Consider the following 23,187-nt stretch of genomic DNA (forward strand, 5'->3'; position numbering starts at 1 on the left):
ACACATGCTGTCTTCAACACATACAAACAGTGAGTCACTCATTCATGCATCTATGCACTAGGTAATACCCCCACCGAACCATACAGACACTCAGACCCTCATAATGATACTTAAAAAACAAATAATAACCCATATAGACACTCATGTAGCTACTCACCAACCCATGCAGCCACTTATACACAAAGTGAGAGACTGATACAGATATTTACATATTTAAACATTACTCACTAACCCATGTATTCACTAAGATATACGTAATCAGTCAGTTATACAATCAGTTTTACAAAACAAATCATCCATTTAGACACTTATATACCCATTTATTCTTCCATCGACCTTGAGATATACATATATAAAACATATTTAATTTTCAGAAAAACACACATTCACTGGATGATGTGATCAGTGATGTCATTTGAGATGTCATCAGTGATGTCATGAGTGATGTCACTGACCATGTCATGAGTGATGTAATATGTGACATCATCACAAGTGCATTGCGGGCGCGTGAGTTATAGTTAGCTGAACTAACTATAACGGGGGAATTTCTATGGTTTTGTATGAGTGAAATGTCCAACTAACTATAACGCCCCTGAAACCTATGGTTTTTTCAGTGAACATATATATACATATGTATATATATACATATGTATATATATACATATGTATATATTTAGATTATCATAAAAATAACCTTGCCACTCAAATTCACTTACCCACCTTAAACTCTAAAATTACCTGTGCCACCTAAAACCCTTACCCACTCTAAACCTTAAAAATACTCTTGCCACCCAAAGGCCCTTATTCACCCTAAAAATGCATTTGCCATCCAAATAAACATATCCACTCTAAACCCCCCAAAATTCCTTTCCCACTCAAATACCCTTACCCACCCTAAACCCTAAAAATACCCTTGTCACCCAAATACCCTTACCCATCCTAAACCCTAAAAATACTCTAGCCACCAAAATACTGTTACCGACCTTAAAAGTCCTGTTGCCACCCAAATACTCTTACCCATCCTAAACCCTAAAAATACCCTTGCCACCCAAATGCCCTCACCCACCCTAAAGTCTAAAAAATACCCTGGCCACTCAATAGCCTCACTCACCTTAAAAACGCCTTTACGCTAATATATATTCATACATATAAATATACTTACCTTTTTCATTGTAAAGGCATTCGTGTTAAAGCCATATGTGTGGTAAAGATGTGTGTGGTAAAGGCATAAGTGTGGTAATGGATGAGCGGTAAAGGTATTGCATGTGTTGTTTCTCCCGATACACCACCCATGGTATGCTAACTTCACTTAAAGCAGCATAAGGCAGCACATTGCACTGCACTGCATGACATTTAGTTACAAACCAACAAAAATCTTGATTTGTGTTGATTTATTAATACCAATCTGAATTTTTTGTCAGGTCTCAATTTAAAAAGTAAGGCTAACCTGAAGCAAAATCTTTGTCAATCTAGTGGAAATCTGTTGTAAGTGTTCACTTTTTGGTTACACTTATAACAACAGACTTTCCTTTTTAATATTATGTCAATACTGCTGTAGCAGACTTATGATACATTAACCCCTTCAGTGCTGCGCCAATTTCACTGCAGTGCTGAAGGGTCATAAATCAAATTGACTCATGACGGAAATGTTCCGTCATCAGCACCGGAGCACCGACGCTGATGACGGAACCGTTCCGTCATGAGCATGCAAGGGGTTAACATAAAGAAACACACATGACAAACATTATTTTTTTATTTTTAGCCAACAAAAAGCGGCTATAAAAATAACTTTTTTTCCTTACAATTCTTTTTTGTATTGTTACAGTTTTTCAAGGTATTAAACCCTTTTACAAATTACATCCAAACCTGGAGATAAAAACAAAACAAACCTACTTCATCTTTCGACACTGGTGTTTCGAGACCAACTTGTCTCTGGCTGATGCACTCTGCTCCCCAACAACCATTCCTTTGCTGCTCTTTCCACAGTAAATAATCATCTAGTGACGAGCACTGTTTGTGTTGCTGTGTCAATGGAAGTGGGACAGTGTGGCCAGGTGCAATGTCGGGTCCTTAGGTGGATTTAGACTCCTCCTCAGCATAATACTACTGCTCTGATCTGGCAGGGTTTTTGAAGTGGCGTGATCGCATATTCTTCCACATCCCCAATGTCCTGTAGGAGTGCCTTTTAGAAGTACCCTAATAGAAGTTCTTCTCACATATTCTACAGGTTACAATTTTGGCTGACATCTTCTTCCCTCCTGGAGAATTTGTGAACAGCTGCCAGAAAAGTGACTCCTTGGATTGTGGTGAAGTTTCTTACTGCTGTTCTTCCATGTCTTTTATCTCCTCTCCAAATGTCAATTTAGATACGAAATCCCTCAAAAATTAGAAAAAATTGAAAACCCCAGGAAGGCCCGGGACAAGACGTTATCTCACCTAAGTGCTTCCTAAAAGGAGATTGAAAGGGTGGGAACTTCTTTTAAATAGGGGAAGAAAATGATTTAAACCAATTATGTGTGTGCCAGAGATCTCATTCTAAGGTTTCTTGGGACCACAATCCCCAAAAACAAAGAGGCAAAAGGGTCCTCGTTATTTGAATCAATTATAAAAGGTACAGGCTCAAAGGTAAATTAAAATCACTATTTTAAACAAAAACAACTTTTAAAAAATGTTTGCAGGTCCCGCGGCACTCCCATGAGATCGGGAACAGAAAGTAAACCCACACAGAACTCCTGCAAAGCCCTACCATTGGTTATGAGATTCCCGCTGGAATACTGTGAACGTTTGGAAATTAAGAAAAAGTATTTTAAAATATAAATATAAAATTAAAAACAACCATTAAGTCAAACAATTACAGTGCACTACTGAAAATTCACTAAAGAAATGAATATCACATGGACATCATACCTAACAATGATAGTATGATTTTACAGTATGTTAAAAAAACTTGACTGAAAAATCAAAGATAGTTTCATATGGTAAGATTTTATATACTTGAAGACAGAGTTTCACTGAAAAACAAAGGTTAAAGTGACATTATAATTTGGTATGAAAAACAAACATTAACTTGCATTAAAAAAATAGAAATTCTCTGAAAAATAAATCAAAGGTAAAAGTGAAGTTATAGTTTGGTGGCAATGTCCGTCATACTCTAACGTTTTAAATCTGAAAAAACACTGACTTGCACCAGCTATAGTTCAGCGAATTAACTATAACTTGCACCCTTGCCATGCACTGCTTATGACCGCACATATTACATTCCTCATGACATGTTCAATGACATCATTAATGACAACACTGATGCGACCATCCAATGAGAAAACACTTGTTTTCCAGGGAGCACTTGTTTTCCTGCCCTTTTACTATTTTTCAGCTGATAAAAATCAATCACCATGGAAGAGTTCTCGGAGTAGCCACTTCCTAGAATATCTGCATATTTACCCACTTATATTTTGCTTAGGTGATCAAACTATTTTGTAGGTGCACCCAAAGTCTCCATTGAATCAAGAGAGTCATATTGTGAAAAAGATCAAACCACCTACTTCACAATGGTGAACTATCCACTTGTTAAATTTGCAACCATATATTTGGTATGAGCTAAAAGGTTACTACCAATTCTATTACCGTCACCTAAAGTCTTCAGACTTTCTATTGCAAAAAAAACAGTACTCGGAGCCAAGACAATATTTTTGAGCTAGGCAAGCTCTCCCTCAGTCAGTTTCACAGGTCTTCACGTTGTATTCTTAAATATTAGGTTTCTTCTTAGCAAACATACCTTGGACATCAGGGAATGCCATCATGTAGAGAAAGCCCCACAGAAGAGTTGTTGATGTGGACTTTGTCCCAGCCAGAAACAGATCATATAGGCATGCAGTCAAATTCTCATCGTCAAATACTGTTTCACCTCCATGTCGCTGTTGTTGCTGTATCACAAAATGAAGTGACATGTCAGAATATTGTGCACTGTCAGTCTGGTGTCAGTGACTTACCTTCATCACTCCACCTGGCAAGGAGGCATTATCCTCCATATAATCAAGAGAACCATCATTTAAGCCAACAAGAGAGTAGAAATCGGCATATAGTAGGTGTATGAACACTTAATGCAATTCTTTCAATAGAGTAGAGTTATTTTGTGTTCAAGAGGTAGGTTTGTCAATTACACATTGTGAAACTATGGTCAACATAGTCTCATATAATTTGACCTGGTTTCCAAGCAATAATGTTTTCCATTGGGATATTCATTACTAAAATGAAAATATAAAAATGGATTAACTACAGGTACTGCTGAGAAAACCTACAGCCCAGTTAACTGGCCTTGTCTCTTTGTGTGCTTGGAAGATATAAGGGCCAAATTTATATGGCATGGGTCACTATACCACAGAACAATTTCCAGAGTCTTTTTATTCATGAATTTCCACTGAATAGAGATACATAGCAAAGGACCCTGTCACCTATGTTATTTGCCTTCACCACCAAGCCCTGAGGTGAGCAGTTAAGAAGGAGGTATTGTATTGCCGGTGGTATACTTTGGGAACTCCTGAACCTCAGGTCTAAGAGAGTTAAGTATAATCTATAGGTGTGTTTTTTATTAAAGGAGTTTCAATATAACTAACATGACTACATGAGTGAGTTCATCGTCTATTACAAGGATAGGCAAATACTGTTCAAATGGAATGCCTGGTTTGAATGGCAAAACATATTTTTGTAAGAGTTGGCAGATCTGAGACTTAACATGGACATGAACCTCTGGTGCTTAATATATATTTTTTATTGGCGCTACCATCCCACAGCACTTATAGGTCGGGAAGTTATAAATATGAACAAAGCTCCTGGTTTTCTTTGTTTATGTAGGTAGCTCCTTTTTTAAATAGGGAAGTATAGATGACAATATGTAAATGTCTGGATGCCCACCAGCTTCCTACTCAGCCTCCTCCTTCAACTGATCTCTACATTCAGACATGCACAGGATGGCATCCTTAACATTCCAGGCAAAACAACCATTCAAGGCTGGGGAGCAGCACATACCATGACGGGCACAGAACCAGAAGATGCCTACAGTAGCCATGTTTAAAACAATTGTTTTCAAGACCATCATAAACCATACAAAATGTGTCATATGAAGTACCAGACGCTATTTCAGAAGAGAAGAACAGATTTATAATTTCTGCGGAAGGCAGGGGTACAGAGAGGAGCATTAATCATACTATATATATTGAGATGGGTTTGATGTTTGGATTTATCTGCTCTATATAAGTCCTTCTAGGTACTCAGCTACAGTTAGAAAACATTGAATTAAATAGTCCTAGAGGGAAGACAATCGTGTGTTTAGAGAGGGACTGTGTGGGAAAGAAACACTGATACTGGCAGATGGAGAATTGTTACATATTATATATGCAGGGATGTGGAATTCCTATAGCCCAACGCCCAGGACATATTGTTTGGGGTCAAGGGCAACAAGTTTTCATGTGTATTTTGTCCTCGAGACAAGGTTTGCCGTACCACATTATGGATCAGGGAAGGGCACTGTCTGCCGTTAAGGTAATATTTTTGTCCACATGTTAATGCTGTTCAAAGTAAATGTGGTAAGCTCTGACTGCACTACTGACAGCGGTTCCAGTATAAAAATGTGTGCACATGTTTTCAAAGTTTAGCAATATGAGACTATTTAATGCTCCCAGAATGCTCTCTGATTTGTTGCAAATATTTGCAGAAGCTCGAAAGCAAGATTGAGGATTCTTTGCTTTCAAAATAAAATGTTGATCGAAAAATGAAAGCAGGAAAAAACATTTTGCTAAACTACTACTGTAAACTACTACTGTAAACTACTGTCAAATTTCAGGTACCATTTCTTTGCAGCATCAATTAGTAACAGAGGTGGCTGCTCCATGTGGGTGGAGGAGCGTCCCCCCACTGCTTTCTTGCAGTGCGAGAAGCAGAAATATAAAATGGTATATTAAATACCATTTTATGTGTCTGCTTCTTGCACTGCGAGAAAGCAAAATGCAGGGATTGGTTATTGTGTCTGCTGGAGGGTAGGGGAGCAGTGGCTTGCCCACTGTTGTGGGCGCTGACTGTTTGGTTGGCCCCAGGGCCGACCAAACCAGTCATACGCACTCTGCATGCAGCCTACATAGAGAAAATTGCCTCCCCATAGACGCCTGTGGGGTCGGCATCCCAGCCAATCACAATGCTGCCATTGCAGCGTTGTGATAGGCGTAGGGGAGGGGAGGGAGGCTGCTGGCGGCTGCTTCCTGTTGTAGGACGATGCAGACCGACGACGCAGGACGGGCCAGCAAAGGTAAGTTAATGTAACTTTTTTTAAATTAATTAAAACTCCCCCCCCGCCCGACCCCCTCCCCATGCTAAACCTCCAACCCCCCACCCTCGAGTCATACCGGCCGCAACTGTTTATTAACATATGTTGATGCATGCTAGTATTTCCCAAAAAAATTCATAATGGAAAATCAGTGTAACCAGTTTCAATAAGATTATGGGAAACAACAAAAAACAAGCAGTGGCAAAGCAAGTAGGTCTGAAATTGATGGTCATCTTTTTAGTTTGTCAATGTGTGCCTTGTTTTGGAATGGTTTTTGCAAAACTTTATAGGTGTGGAAGCTGCTGGGCCCTCACCATTATAACAAACACTGACAAAAGCAAAAATTGTTTTTGGTCTCAAACAGCAAACACTGCCACAGTAGTTACTGGCACTGAACAAACTACTTTGTGTGCCAATATGCTCCTTGTGAAAGAGCAGAATGCTGTTCCTCACAGTGAAGCCAGCCAATACAGAGAGAGAAAGAGAGTGTATGAGAGAGAGAGAGAGAGAGAGAGAGAGAGAGAGAGAGAGAGAGAGACAGACAGACAGACAGACAGAATTTTAATAAACACAAAAGGTCATGGCCAACGTCAGGGCACAATCATTAAAGAAAGTTTCAAATGGGCACCCATGGTATATGTCCTTGCATTAGGTGTAGCTATACAGCTTTTGTTAAGTCCCAAGAATTTACAGAAGTAGGACAAGAAATAGTACTCCAAGAAACTATTTGTGAATGCGTCTTAGCATGAGCAAATGTACATGTGAAGATCTGAGTGTTTGCAAGTTCACTTTCCCTCCAACTAATTGTTTCCCAACTCTGGAAGAAGGTTTAGGTCTGCCATTGTCAATGGTACATTTCCAACTTTTCTCAGTATGGGAAAAGATTAGAGAACAGTTGTTGAAAACCCTTATAACAATCAAGTTAGTAGGTTTGCACAGACTCAAAAGGGCATTCTAACCCTGCATCTATTGCTTACTACTACCTTCAGCCCCAGTCTGTAGATCCGTGGAAACGTGGAACACAAGGGCATTGCAATTATTCAAACACTACTATGGTATGAGCCCTGGTGTATCAAAGATCCTATATAATGAGATTGCTGCCATAATTTGTCGCTGAACTACATGGCACCAAAGAGTCAAGTGGATTTTCTTACAGGACAAGTAGATTTATGAAGCAACCTGCCCCATGGACAAGTAGATATTTTATTAAATTCCTCCCCCCTGTATAAGATAGTATTTCTGTACTGATCAAATGCCAAATACCTAAAACCACTCCCTTCGATACTGCCAGAAAGCAAAATATTGCGAACAAATGGACTGCCTGGATCAAAACCTAGGATGATTTCATCAATGCACTGCAAGAAACAGATAACAAAAAGATTGTCAAATACCTAACAAACCTTGCCGGTGAAGGAGTAAAAGAGGTAATAAAGAAACTGCTGAGGTCACATACCGTCAAATCAAAAAAGCATTAAATCTCAAGTTCAATCCAATGAGAATGTCAATTACGAAATATATATTTTCAATGAGGAATGACAGAAAGCTGGTAAAACAATGGACTAATTTTTGGAGAGACTTGATACGCTCATTAAACACTGTAAGTTCAAAAGATACTATGTGTCTCAGAGTTATCGGCAGATGTGTTAGACCTGGCTTTTCCAGCGGGTGTATCCCCAGACATTTTGCTTTTTGGCCTCCTGTTTTAGACCCTATTTTTGTGGGTTTTAGGACTCACGGCACTTAACCACTGCTGATCAGTGCTAAACTGCATATGCTCTCTGTGTAAATTGTTATTATGGATTGGTGCTTCCATGATTGGCATATTTGGTTTACTGGTAAGTCCCTAGTTCAGAGCATTGTGTGTGCCCAAGGCCTGTAAATCAAATGCTGCTAGTGGCCTTGCAGCACCAATTGTGCCATCCACATGATCAGCCTGTAAATGTAACTCAGACCTGTCACTGCATTGTCTGTTCGCAGTTTGGTACTGTCAGGACTTAACCTTCCCTTTTCTTCCAAATGAGTCACCCCTGAGGTAGCCCCAAGGTACCCCTGTGAGTAGGGTGCAATGAATGTGAAAGTAGGACATGCCCTGAGGTAAGACCCAGATCCCAGAACTTTAGATTCATTCTGGAATTCAAGAGGAACCTTTGCCAAGGAGAAGAGCTGGAGAAACTGGAGAAACTGATGGAGAAGTACTGCCCCTTTGCTGTGTGTTGTCTGGGGTTGGTCTGCAGTGGCTGTTTCTGCCAAGGAAAGGACAAGGATGTGGTTGTGTGCTGTGTCCCCTGCTTGAGGAAGATCTCCAAGGACTTGAAGTAGAGCTTCCCTCCTGTTTTGAAGTCTCAGGGATACAAAGACTTCACCCCCAGCTCCACGAACTTCCTTGCTGGGAGTTCTTGTGATGTATTCCTATAGGTTCTGAATCGATCCCCCTATTCCTGACCCTATTCTGGTTAAACAAACCAACAAGTTAACTAGCAGTCAGCCCATGAGGCAGAAAACCCCCATGATGCAGATACCGTTATCTGACGCAGTCACACTACGGCACAGGAACGTGTTATCTGATTAGGTCATAACGCTTGCAATCTAATTAGACAAGCGATATTCCTCCAGCCCCTGATAAGGCATACGGAGTTCTCATAACAAATCAAACCTATGACAACCTGGGCAAAACCCCGCGGCCATTGTTTTGATTTCACCGAGAACTTCAGCAAAAGAATGTGCTAACGAGCAAGTCGTATGACATCCTTATTGACGTATCTATGTCCATCCTTACGTCAATCTCGGCACCTTAAAGGTATAAATATTACCGATATTGCCCTATGCAAAGACACGCGGTGGTGACGAGACGGAGCAGCCATACTTGCCGAAGCCCAGAGCAGAGCAGACCCCGCTGGCGCAGCCCCGCCTTCCTGACGCGCTGAGAACGAGAAGCTGCTTTCTCCTGCCGAGAAATCCAGCACCGGCGCTTCCGGGTAGCCCTCGCAGGCAGCCTGGAATATCGAGACCAGAGAGAGAGATACCATCCCTCATTCAACCTAGATTCCAGGTACAGAACTGAATAACCCCTCGCAGAGAATTCTTTAGTTATTCACTTGGCAAAAACAAACTTAACTTAAACTGTAACTTTCTATTCCCGCCCACGTATTAGGCTTAGGTCAGGTACACGGGGTAGGCGTATTTAGAAACACCAGTTGAGTATGTTTAGTCAAATGTATATGTGTATGTAATATATTTTATTCATTTTAAAACATCTTATGGCTTAGAAACCATATCAATGTTTTTACAGTATTATTTCATACTATTGCTTTTAATGTATGCACTTTACTTAGCTATAAGTATTGCAATAATATCGATCCATTTCTCTTGTATGAGAAAAGAGACTGATCAATAAATAACACCTTTTTATTGAACACGCCCGTCTCTTCCTTTTCTCTACAATCTGATGAGACTAAGAATGCACGTACTGACTGAGTAAAATAAATTGCCTTTTGTTCACACGACTCTCGAGATACACTCTTGATTAGGGGAGAGCAAAGTTGTCATGTTCTATGGTTGTCAGAAACTAAATCCCTTCTTGTCTAATCAGGGAAGTTAATTCCTTCCTGAACATTCGAGAAAGTTTCTAGTGAACTCTGAGCTAGCTGGCAAACCCAAAACTTTAAGTCTAATATCGACAGTAGTAGACCTAGTTAACGTCTGGTCTAGGCCTTTACTACTGAAGGTATTATTCCAATGCGCAGAGCCTATTGGTATAATAGGAACTACACTACATGGCGCCCAACGCGTTTGGAAAGGGCGATAAAACTAACGTAAGACATTTAGAGTAACTCAGTCGTGCTTTCTCACTCAGACCCCTTTTTCCCCATAATACTCCAAAGACGTCTGGAGTGGGTGAAAGGTAATATCCTCCAAAACCTCGCAGGAGGGAACTCCTATGTATGGTTCTTGGTATAGTCAACGTTGAAGGATACACTGTTCCAAAATATTGTGCATCTAATCTTTGTTTCCATAAGAAACCTGATCTGCAAACAAACAAAAAAACCTTCCTGTCGGTAAAATGGACAGTGAAGATGAAAGAGAGGCAGTTAGAATAGCAACTGAACTTGCAGCAGCTGATGCTACCATGCAGGAAGCAGACCAGGATATAATACTCATCCCGGTCATTAAAAGGAAATCTATAACCATAAAACGTATAGAAAATGGACTGACACCTAGAGGTGGTACAGTCATATTCGTAATTGAGGCACACGAATATCGGCAGACAGAGGTATACTATTCATGGATAAATTTTCCAGCAGCAAATGCTGTAACAAAGTACTTCCACTATTACAAAATAGAGGAACCTCCTGAAATGTACACTCCTTTCGAGGAGGTGGAAGTACCACTTAAATTTCAAGAGCACCTGCTCTTATTTAATGGCGCCCTAAAACACAATAATCACATCACCAGTCTCGGTCCTTTAGGTAGACCAGGAGCAACGTGGCCGGTCCTAGCCGGATACACACCACATCCAGACATCGACGGGATGTCTGCAGCTAACCTGTTAACACAGCTAAAACAATTAATAAAAATACATAGACAATTAGTCCAGTATGTGATGCGGACTTCAACAATTCAGCCAGCGATTAAACTCCCACAGCTGACCCCTCACCAGGGGAACACAAATAAAATTACACCACAGAACATCCAGTCCTGCCTAGGTAAAGTACCGGCTAAACGGGAACAAATACCATTCTGGCTAGCGCAGAAAATCACCCAAATAGAGGCGGTGTTTCCAGACACCACCCCGCTAGAAAAGCACAGGATTCTGACTATCTGTCTTCCAATGGGAATCGCACCACACATTGAGGACTGTGACACTTGGGGTACAGTCTTTGCTTCCATCTACACAAAAACACACGGTGTTCCATCCATCTTGGTAATACCAGATGTGCTGAAACAAATTCAAGATGAATACGGTCCAGAACCCGCTTTAACTCTTGGTATGAAATTACTGAAAGACTTCAAGCAGGTCTCGGCTATATTATTAGCCAACATAAAGGGAGAAGCAGCAAACGTGGCGATCCGCCAGAGGTTAAAAGAGACAGATATAGCAGACCAACCAGCTGAAATTGCCAGAATCATAGAAAAATCCTATGAGGAACTAGGTAGAGATAGTTTAGGTGGAATACCAGTAAAACCACAACTAATTGAAAGTCCTGAAAAAATATTTTTTAATAATAATTCTACATCACCAAAAAAGAACTGGGATGGAAACAAACAATCCAATCCTAAAGAAAAGAAATTCCAGTCCCGAGGAAGGTCTCCTAGGCGAAGAGAAAAATCTCCGAACCAAAGACACAGGTCACCCCAAAGTGACCCCTCTGGGAAAAGATACAACCTTAGAAATAGGGACAATATAAAGAAGCCTGATAGATATCAAGACATTGATACACGTCCCTCTCAATCTTTTCAGACTTCCTCGCAGAAATCGGAAAGAAGAGGACGATCAGAACAAAGAGAAGAGCACGCCAAGTCCAAAGACAAGGAACCTGCTCAGCTAAAAAAGAAATTACAATTTCCAAAGAAGAAGGTAGCCAGCATTAAAATAGTTAACAATGCCGAGAATTCTGAGGACACAACTGAAAAACGGGGAATGGGCTCAGACAATGCTAGACAGCGCAGCAGAAGTGAGCATAGCTCGCAAAGTCCTTATGAATCATCTGGAGACAGTGGACACGAATGAATATCTTCAAGTGGAAACTGCGGACACCAGAGTTAGCAAACCTCACAAAATATACGAAATAACATTGCGTATAGAGGGGGATAAGACTAGAAAAATAAGGGGACTATTTTGGGATAATCTCTCCAAGGGCTATGATATCCTTCTAGCTGAAAAAGACTGGCCACCAGAGTTTGTCAGGGAGTGCCCTCATGGCGAAGAAATAATTATGCCTGCCTTCTCAAATCACATCCCAATTCATAAAAAATACACACTTGCTAGAAAGTGGGCAGTGGCTCTAGCTCCTGCTTTATATAAAAATCACGTGGGATGGGATGAGGACTCTCCTCCTCACAAAATCCAGTTAAAATCACAACCTACTGCACAAAGGCAGTACCCAATTAAGCAAGAAGCAAAAAAACAGGTAAAAGAAATACTAGGGGCCAGATGTAGGTGGCCAATTACCGGTCGGTAACGGCCGAATTCGGCCGTTACCGACCGGTAATTGGATTTTGAGATGTAGGGGGCAGAATCGGTAAATTTACCGATCGGTAAATTTACCGATTCTGTAAATTACCGAATCGGTATTTTTACCGATTCGGTAATTTTGAGATGTAGGTGGGACTCTTCTGAGTCCCACAAGCCTTACAGAATCGGTAATTTACCATCAAATTCAATTTGATGGTAAAATACCGATTCCGGTGTGCATGCACATGTGTGCATGCACACCTGTGCCATATGACAGGCAGACCTGCCCTTAGGGCAGGTATGCCTGCCACATGGCACCCGAACCTGTTCTGGGGGTGCTAGAGGGTGTCAAAGTGACACCCCCTGCACCCTTGTGAAATTCGGTATTTACCGATTCGGTAAATACCGAATCGGTAATGCCCATTCATTCCTATGGGCTTCAAAGCCCATAGGAATGAATGGGCATTACCGGTCGGTATTTACCGAATCGGTAAATACCGACTTTTACAGATTCGGTAAATCCACATCTGGATTTACCTACATCTCCCTCCTTATATTTTACCGATTCATAAATACCGAATCGGTAAAATTCGGTATTTATGAGTCAGTAAAATATATTTACCTACATCTGGCCCTAGATCAGCTAGAATACCAGGGGGTGATTGAAACTTGCACCTCACAAATGAACAACCCTTTGTTTCCGGTCTCCAAACCAGACAATTCATATCGTCTAGTTTTGGATTACCGACACCTTAACACATGTTGCAAAACTTTTGCAGTGCAAAACTCACATAGTGCTGCACTAATGAATAACATAGTGTGCAAAAAATACAAAACAACATTAGACATCTCAAATGGATTCTTTTGTCAAAACATAGCACCAGAGAGCAGATATTTGTCTGCGTTCTCAATAAATGGCACTCAAAAACAATTCTGTCGGTTAGCCCAGGGGTACAAGAACAGCCCGGGAGTATTCTCAGCGAGAGTAACAGAATTACTACAAATATATGATGATGAAGCATTATCTTATGTCGATGACATTTACTTAACAGATGATGACTTGGATACTCACTTGAAAAGAGTGAACACCATAATACTTGGGTTCGCAGCAGAGGGTTACAAAGTCAACTTTAAAAAATCCAGAATTGCCCATCTGACAGTCCTGTTCTTAGGATATGAATTATCAAGTGAAGGCAAAAGCCTGGCTGACAATTTCCTAGAGAAATGTGCCGTAATCCAAGCACCTAGAACACTAAAAAACCTACAGTCGATTCTAGGCTTCCTAAATTTCGGAAGAACATACATTGCAAATTACGCAGAAAGGGTCAAACCCCTTTATGATCTGATAAAACCAGATTTTAAAAGATCCAATTGGACTCAAATACACACAGAAATTTTGAGATCCTTACAAACAGACATGCTAATTAAAACAAAATTAGAAACACGTGATAACACACGCAATCTTGTGATTCGAGTCATCCCAGGGAGATGCGGATTCACATACCTGACCTCTAATGAGGGAGAAAAGGTACCAATTGCATTCAAATCACACTTGTACACTAAGGCTGAAATGAAATTTAGCCCTACGGAAAAAATTCTAACTGCAACACAGACAGCTATAGCAAAAGAACGAGCCCTGGCACAAGGTAAACGAATAATAATCGTGACACCGATACCAGCCCTAGAGGCGGTAACAAAGGCAAGCATTCCAAATGCTAAAGCGCTCCATCCGAGATGGATACAATGAGCTAATTCTCTTGCTGCAACGGATGTGGCATACGAATTTGATCCTAACTTAAAAACACAAGAATTTCTCCAATATGAATTTGAATGTCCTCCGCCGACCGAAATTCTGCCTCTAGATCATTACGGCTGTATAATATATACAGACGGATCAGCACAACCCGCAGTCGGGGGTAAACAAGCTTATAGTGCTGCGTGCGCGATTGTTAAAGGTCGCTGGCACGAAGGGAAATTTAAACCAACCCTCACTAAAACGCAATCTCTAGGAGATTGCACAGCTCAGCGAGCTGAACTACTGGCATTCAAGATGGCGCTTGAAAATACCGATCGAGAATTCCCCACACTCATAGTGTGCGATTCGTATTATTGCGTTCAGTCTTATAATGAATACTTGCAGATCTGGCTTCAAAATGGTTTTAAGGATGCAAAAGGAGGCACAATCAAGCATAAAATGCTCTGGGAACAAGTAGTTCTTTTACAAAAAGAACTACCAAAGACTCACGTGATACACACACTGAGTCATCAACGTGATGGCGTTCACGTTGCAGGGAATTCATTGGCTGATGAGGCCGCGAAGGCAGCTGTGCAAACGGCTTCCGTAGCTGCCATCACCCGGTCAAAAACAAAAATAGACAGCGAAATATTACAAGCTGTCAGCGCTTCAGAAAAGGATTCGATAGAAACACTCCCGAAAGGCTTTCCAGTAAAATACTCATACATAACTGATGCAAACAATGTTCCTTTTGCTCGAATCCCTGGAGTGGGGGATAGGGCAATTCCAAACATGGAACATAGGTTAGGACTAATAATAGCGGCACACGAAGGGCTTGCTTCTATCCATGCTGGCGTCTCAGCCACAGTATCATTATTAAAACAGAGATACTGGTGGCCACAAATGAGAAGACAAACAAGGAACTATGTTCTAGAATGTGAAATATGTCAAAAAATGAAAGTATCAACGGTGAGACGTCCAGCTCAGACGCCCCTTCTAATCTCGGATAAACCATAAGCCTGTGTTTATCTAGATCACTGCGGTCCCTTACAAAGGGATGGTAACTATAAATATATCTTGGTCGCAGTAGATTCATGCACGAGATTCATATGGATGTGGCCCCAGCGAACGGCTGACGCCAGAACTGTTATAAAAGATTTGCGAGTCTTTATCGGCACATACGCAATTGGCATGCTGCATTCGGACCACGGTCCTGCTTTTAGCTCTAGAGCTTATAAGGAGGCCATGGTCAGCATGGGCGTGACATTGCGGTACTCTTGTCCATTTCACCCTGAGGGGAATGGAATTGTTGAAAGAAAAAAACGTGACATAAAGCAATCTATAACGGCAAAGGTATTAGGTTCGGGAGCTGGGTGGGTCAAACATCTAATAAGTGTCCAACGTAGTCTAAATAACTTGCCAAGAAATTCTCTGAAGGGATTCAGTGCGTACGAATTATTATTTGGAACTAGGATGTTGATCTCTGACATTGATAGTCAGACTTCAGTGGTGAAAGAAAAAAGCTTTGATATCAAAGACCGTTTGGCTATTTTGCAGGACTTAAACAAAACAAGAAAAGACCTGAGCAACATAAAGTTGAAACAACAGCCAACAACCACTGAAGAACCACCACCTGTCCCAGCAAGACCTGTCTGGATTCCAAAAGTCGGGGATCTAGTCAGAGAAAAGATCGCGGTAAAGAAGGAATTTGGGCCTTCTTACAGAAAAGCAGTTCCTGTCTTGTCTATCAACGGGACAAGATCAGTTGTACTACCGCCATTTGCTGGAAAAAAGGAGAACCGAGTTGTATCCATCGACCTGGTAAAACCACAATCATGTGGCCGATAACAAACAGTAGGCCAAGTGGACTCCCAATAAGTAGCCGAACACCAAGGTTTGCTACCAGTACAGAGGTCCTAACAAAGAGGCTCATCACATTCGAAACGCCTACAGAAGAACAACAAGGACTATGCAACAATGCAATAGAACTCAGACCTCTGAAAACCCAAATAAAAATTTTTTGCAGAGACACACCAATCTATAATGAAGTACCAAGTGAAAATGCAAGAAACAGAAATTCTGAAGCAATTGGAACAATTGACAGAACAGCATCCGGCTACTTCATAAACTTCGATGATTCCTCTGAAGGCTTCAGTGAATCAAAGACACAGCCATCATCAAAAACCTTTAAAGATAAAGCTAAAGAACTTTTGAAACAACTAAAAGAAACATATCTGATTTCTCCATGGATCGAATTTTGGGTGGGTTTTGGTGCATTTATCCTCATACTTTGGCTCATCATGGTACTTACTTTGGGACGCTTCATTGAGGGAAAATATGCTAAAATGGACACAGCAAGTCAGAAAATCAACTTGATCCTCAAACCACACACATCTTCACACGTCGAGAAAAGAGAACTTTCTTCAGTCAACTTCACAGCCAATCCGATACCGGGTGGGGTAGCCTGGGACAACACTGACTATGAAATTTATGGTCCGGTCGAAATCCTGAAATATCCACACCAAATTAAGATCTCATTGAGTGACTTTGCAAAACCAAGCTCATTTGTTGATGATTGGGACTTCGAAAGCATTAATAATATGATGTCTGACTTAGTAATGTCTGCTAAATTTACCAAACATGATTATTTGCAGGGTTCTACAAATTATGATAGTATGTACTGTTATAACCACTATGGTAACCATTTTTTACATAGATCTGCACAACCTAGAAATGTTTTAAATTATAATCAACGGGAACATTGTGCAACCCCTCCAAAAGGAAGCTCAAGAACCTTCTATGACAAATATTCATACTTTTCAGGTTTTAACACAAGTAATGCTGAAGCATTTTATTTCAAATTGTCAAACAAGACAGGAACTAAGACCATGATAACAAACACAAAATTGATATATTCAGACTCATTCTTTGAAAAAATGAATACTTTTGGTTTTGATTATTGGGACAAAAATGTTGAATTGAAAAGTGTTTGGGGTACAAAAGAATGGCAAGTGCAGGGTATAGAATCTTTGTTTAGAGCCTGCATGATCCCAGAACAAATGATATTTTTAAATGACACTGTTCAACAAACTACCTGTCTTGGCCTAGCCAAAATCAAAGACTTAAATAAACCGTCTATTCCAAAGCCAACAATGAGCAGCAATAGCTCTATAGATGAAGAGATAGACGTAAATTATGTATTAAACCAAAACAGAACACATCCTGATTGGAAACAGTGGTTGATCTGGCCCACAGATACTAATAACTGTCAAGACAGATTCCTGAACAAAACACAGGGGTTCAAAATGACCAGGCCAGACCCTAGATATTCCCAAAGACATCACCCAGGGATAATAACCACCTACAGTGTGGGCAAATTATGCCTTCAATGGCTACAGACCTCCACACTGGCAGAAATTAAGCAACACCTATCTTTACTTACTGATGGTGCTGACTTGCGTGATTTCATTATGGGACCGCGCAAACAGCGTCAAAAACGTTTCATAGCAGCCTCTGTATATGCAGCATACAATGAGGCCTGGAAGGTTACTCAAATTGAAACAGCAGAGAGAATACGGGAAATTGACCGTATTAATTTGGAAAAATCACTTTCTGTAGTGGACAATGGGTTAATGACTCTGTCCTCCAGAATTTTTTCTTTGGACAGCATTGTGTCTTCAGCAATCGACATATTATCGCAAGACTTACTGTTGCTACAACACGGTCAGTCCCAATTGCGTTCTATTGTACAGCTTGGCTGGACGTTACAAAATCTACGTTCAGGCTATGTGCCTTGGCGTTTAATCAACACAACGTCACTATTCCAAATCTTTAACCTTACTGATAGACAAATCAGTATGGCCCAGAAGGGTGCTGATTATACAATCCTGAGCATTGAGAAACTTGAGAGATTACCAGTGACAATGTCAGAACGACCTGTCAGTGAATGGATAATACATGGGATAATTAATATTCCAATATCAACCTTCAGGTTTCAATACTGCCAAAAATATATACAGGCTGGCATGTACGAGAAATTGGGAAAGGGGTACATTAAAACAACATGGAACCTGCCCTATTCACATGCATGTGTCAGTATTAAAGGACAGAAAGTGTTTCTTAGTGGCAATAATTGTGCGATGTCACTAAGCGGCACACTTCTGTGTAACGGAATTAGTTTGCATGGAGCCTGTGAAGGGAATTCATACAACCTTTCATGTCACCAGCAAGGCGCACCTGCAACAGAGATAGAACCATTCTTTCAAAGACTCTATAATGGGAGTTACATTCTAATTGTAGATCGCAGATGTTGTAGTCTTATGCCCGGGACTCCTTATCTCGTAACTACGACTGCGAAGGTCAAGTGCTGTGGACGCTCATTGTTCCCCAGCTCCTTTCCAGACAGGGAGGCAAGGGCATGGCCCAATTTGAAAATTACTTCTATTCGAATAGATACTTTAAGCAGAATGAAAACAGTGCTTCTTCAGACGCCTACAAGGCTCACGTCATCAAAAGAAACGTATGATCTACAAGTCGCAAGGACGACTGCAGAGATACATTCATTGTTATCAACTAATTCCCCCATACATTTCGCAGAAATCCTGAATGAAATCTTAAATATTTCTGATACCAATGGGGTCTCAAAGGTATTTAAGACAGTATTTTCGATGGCATTAACACCATTTAAAGCCATACTGGGTATTTTTCCAGATTTAGTCCATTCGATTTTTGGCGGACTTCCCCTGATCTTGGGACTAATTGCAGGAATCCTATTCTTAGTCCTTATTTTTCGTTATGGCAACCCATGTCACAGACAAAACTCTTGCGACAAGGGAAGAAACAATCCTAGCCATTGGATACCGGGACCGGATATCAAAAATCCTGGGACTCTCCCGGCTTAGAGACCTGAACATGACTTGGTTTCTATCATTTCGACCAATGTGGCAAAGATGTGTTTTACCTGTATTAAGGTGTCTGCTATGCGGAGAAGAATGCGTGTTAGACACCTGTATGACGCTACAATCGGATGCGCCAATGGATGCAGAAACATTGTTGAGCCCGATCAAGGTTCACGCTTTGTGCTGCCCTCAAAGGCTACCAATCCTGATGACGGCATTCGTGGAAGCTTCACCACTACGATTGAGGGGTAGTGAAGTTCAAGATGAAAGCAGCATCGAACAGGTACGACCTTCTGTCAGCAATGCAAATCAGAATGTCAATGGAGACAATCATGCGCACGAATGCATGGCTACACCTTTTTCCGAGTTAGTGGAACTTTCCCAGGAAGCTGTTGACAGTTTTTTCGAAAGCCTAAATGATATGATGTTCTCACCAGAGCAGAAATAGAGACTTTTGAGCAAGCTCGCACACGGCGTTCCCTGAATTCGGCCTTCAACTTTAAAAATAAAGTCACATGAACAATTTTCCCTCCAGTTCACGGACAGCAATTTTTCAGCAGCCCCAAAATATTTTTGCATATTTTTCGGGACACTATCTTCTGCTTAAAGTAAGAACTATTCTTAGAGAACTAAGGTTTCTAAATTTTAGATAGCTTATAGACATTAGCTGCCCGCTGGTATGTTCATAAATATTTTATTCTGTGATGGAATGGTCTCGAACCTTTTTTTTTTCTGTATTAAGAGCCATTTCATGTGTAAATTCTCATATACCAAATAGCAATAATGTATACAAATGCGTGATTACTTTGGCATTATTCTACAGCTTGAGTGCATACAATACATATGACTGCAATTTTTCCGTATATTTGAAAAATTTCAAAATGCATTTATGTATTTTGGGGTGGTAAGGTATACACTATACTCTATAGTATGTTTTACTATGCATAGATTAGTAAATATGTCCATAGTTAGCGTGGAGTGGGTGTGATGTATTCCTATAGGTTCTGAATCGATCCCCCTATTCCTGACCCTATTCTGGTTAAACAAACCAACAAGTTAACTAGCAGTCAGCCCATGAGGCAGAAAACCCCCATGATGCAGATACCGTTATCTGACGCAGTCACACTACGGCACAGGAACGTGTTATCTGATTAGGTCATAATGCTTGCGATCTAATTAGACAAGCAATATTCCTCCAGCCCCTGATAAGGCATACGGAGTTCTCATAACAAATCAAACCTATGACAACCTGGGCAAAACCCCGCGGCCATTGTTTTGATTTCACCGAGAACTTCAGCAAAAGAATGTGCTAACGAGCACGTCGTATGACATCCTTATTGACGTATCTATGTCCATCCTTACGTCAATCTCGGCACCTTAAAGGTATAAATATTACCGATATTGCCCTATGCAAAGACACGCGGTGGTGACGAGACGGAGCAGCCATACTTGCCGAAGCCCAGAGCAGAGCAGACCCCGCTGGCGCAGCCCCGCCTTCCTGACGCGCTGAGAACGAGAAGCTGCTTTCTCCTGCCGAGAAATCCAGCACCGGCGCTTCCGGGTAGCCCTCGCAGGCAGCCTGGAATATCGAGACCAGAGAGAGAGATACCATCCCTCATTCAACCTAGATTCCAGGTACAGAACTGAATAACCCCTCGCAGAGAATTCTTTAGTTATTCACTTGGCAAAAACAAACTTAACTTAAACTGTAACTTTCTATTCCCGCCCACGTATTAGGCTTAGGTCAGGTACACGGGGTAGGCATATTTAGAAACACCAGTTGAGTACGTTTAGTCAAATGTATATGTGTATGTAATATATTTTATTCATTTTAAAACATCTTATGGCTTAGAAACCATATCAATGTTTTTACAGTATTATTTCATACTATTGCTTTTAATGTATGCACTTTACTTAGCTATAAGTATTGCAATAATATCGATCCATTTCTCTTGTATGAGAAAAGAGACTGATCAATAAATAACACCTTTTTATTGAACACGCCCCTCTCTTCCTTTTCTCTACAATCTGATGAGACTAAGAATGCACGTACTGACTGAGTAAAATAAATTGCCTTTTGTTCACACGACTCTCAAGATACACTCTTGATTAGGGGAGAGCAAAGTTGTCATGTTCTATGGTTGTCAGAAACTAAATCCCTTCTTGTCTAATCAGGGAAGTTAATTCCTTCCTGAACATTCGAGAAAGTTTCTAGTGAACTCTGAGCTAGCTGGCAAACCCAAAACTTTAAGTCTAATATCGACAGTAGTATACCTAGTTAACGTCTGGTCTAGGCCTTTACTACTGAAGGTATTATTCCAATGCGCAGAGCCTATTGGGATAATAGGAACTACACTACATTCTGACCTGCCAAGAGGTGCCTGTGGCTGTTCTGGTCCCCTGGAGGTTGTTCCTGCAGATGGGAGCTGGAAAAGTAACACAATGCCGAGAAGCGCAACACATCCGCACCTCCGCACCTGTTTCCGACACATCACCTGAAGAACCCGACGCAGTGCCTGCTCACAGCGGGATAAATCATTGCATGCCGCATTGAGGACACCGATCTACGAAGTCCAAGATCACGGCACCGATTACGATGCAGGTCCTGCTGTGCAGCTGCAAGAACCAACGCATCGTGGGACCACGGCTGAAGAAACCAACGCAAGCGATGTTGAAGCTACCGCATCGAGAATCGGTGCACCCCGATCCTCACGCTTCGCACCAGGTTGCCAAGTCTATCAATGCTGGGGCCGCAGTAAGAAACCAACACATCACCTCCCCGCACAGTAAGAAACTGACGCATCACCTCCTCTTCAGTAAGTAACCAACGCATCACCTCCCCTGCATGGCAGTAACGAACCGACGCATCGCCTCCCCTGGAGTAAGGAACCAATGCAACACCTTCCCTGAGCGTAAGCAACCGACGCATCATCTTCCCTGCGGCTGTTTTTTTTTGTTTATGATTTTGATGCATCCAAGGTACTCTGTGTTGAAAGTGTCGCATCTATAGTTTGTTATGCACAGAACTGTTTGTACCTTTTAAAAGTCATATTTTTGTTGAATTGGTCATTTGGTTTAGATAAAGTTTACTTATTTTTCTAAACTGGTGTGGTGTCCATTTGTAGTGTTTTCACTGTATTACTGTATGTGTGCACAAATGCTTTACACACTGCCTCTGAGATAAGCCTGTCTGCTCATGCTAAGCTAACAAGGGGGTGAGCAGAGGTTGTTTTAAAAGTGTATCCCCCTTACCCTGACTAGGAAGAAGGGTCCCTACTTGGACAACGGTGCAAACCATTGCCAACTAGAGACCGCCATTTCTAACAAGATGTCTGTCAGATTCATTCAGACGACGAATGCTAGAAGAAACCTTTAGTCTGGAGCAAGTTCTCATGGCTCGTGATCGTGACAAGTAGGTCGGGGGATGAGAAGGGGAAGCGGCAGCACAGTTGGGCAAAAGAAACACAGTCGGGTGTAAACAATAAGATTACAGAGATACAGTATGAACCGATTAGAATGAGGATACAGAATTTAAACAATGGGCAACTGTACATAGTCTTCGAATTCGAAGTAGCGCATTGGGAACCATTGTGCAATTACAAATCACAAATGTTGAAAACATGACAGTGAACAATAATGTAAAACATGGAAATGATGGTGGAGCAGAAAGGAGTGGGGTCGGGGAAAGACCTGAAATAGATTGACAATTAATTTAAACATCCATTATACGATTATGACATCAATTGAGGAAGTTCATGAATGGTATGACATGGGAGGGAACAATTCGCATGTACAGCTGAGTATCCTGTACTGATCTAGGGTAATCGATTCACAAAGGAAACCCTATAAGAAAAATACGGTGTTCATATAACAGTACGTGTGTCTTGGGTGGGGTGGACTGGTAGTGGGTGATAATCGGACACTTGCCGCTTCCCCTTCTCATCCCCCGACCTACTCGTCACGATCTGGCTCCCACGTGACTGCAGAATTTTCCCTTTCTACAGGGCCAACCCCGCCCACCCACACGCCCACCTCCTTCTGATTGGCCAGACGGCCTTTACTTTCT

At 41.2% G+C, this 23,187-nt stretch overlaps 1 protein-coding gene across 2 annotated transcripts in view; it reads right to left on the bottom strand.

The window, feature by feature from the left end:
* LOC144798443 (cytochrome P450 2D17-like) overlaps window positions 1-23,187 on the bottom strand; it is a 670,897-nt gene that overhangs the window by 340,690 nt on the left and 307,020 nt on the right. For both annotated transcript variants that reach the window (XM_078669319.1, XM_078669317.1), the window contains exon 6: window positions 3,776-3,923. In XM_078669319.1, coding sequence (XP_078525445.1) covers window positions 3,776-3,923 — 148 coding nt within the window. The remainder of the gene's footprint in view (window positions 1-3,775; window positions 3,924-23,187) is intronic.

This window comes from Lissotriton helveticus, chromosome 12 (assembly GCF_964261635.1).
Source record: "Lissotriton helveticus chromosome 12, aLisHel1.1, whole genome shotgun sequence".
Taxonomy (NCBI): Eukaryota; Metazoa; Chordata; class Amphibia; order Caudata; family Salamandridae; genus Lissotriton; species Lissotriton helveticus.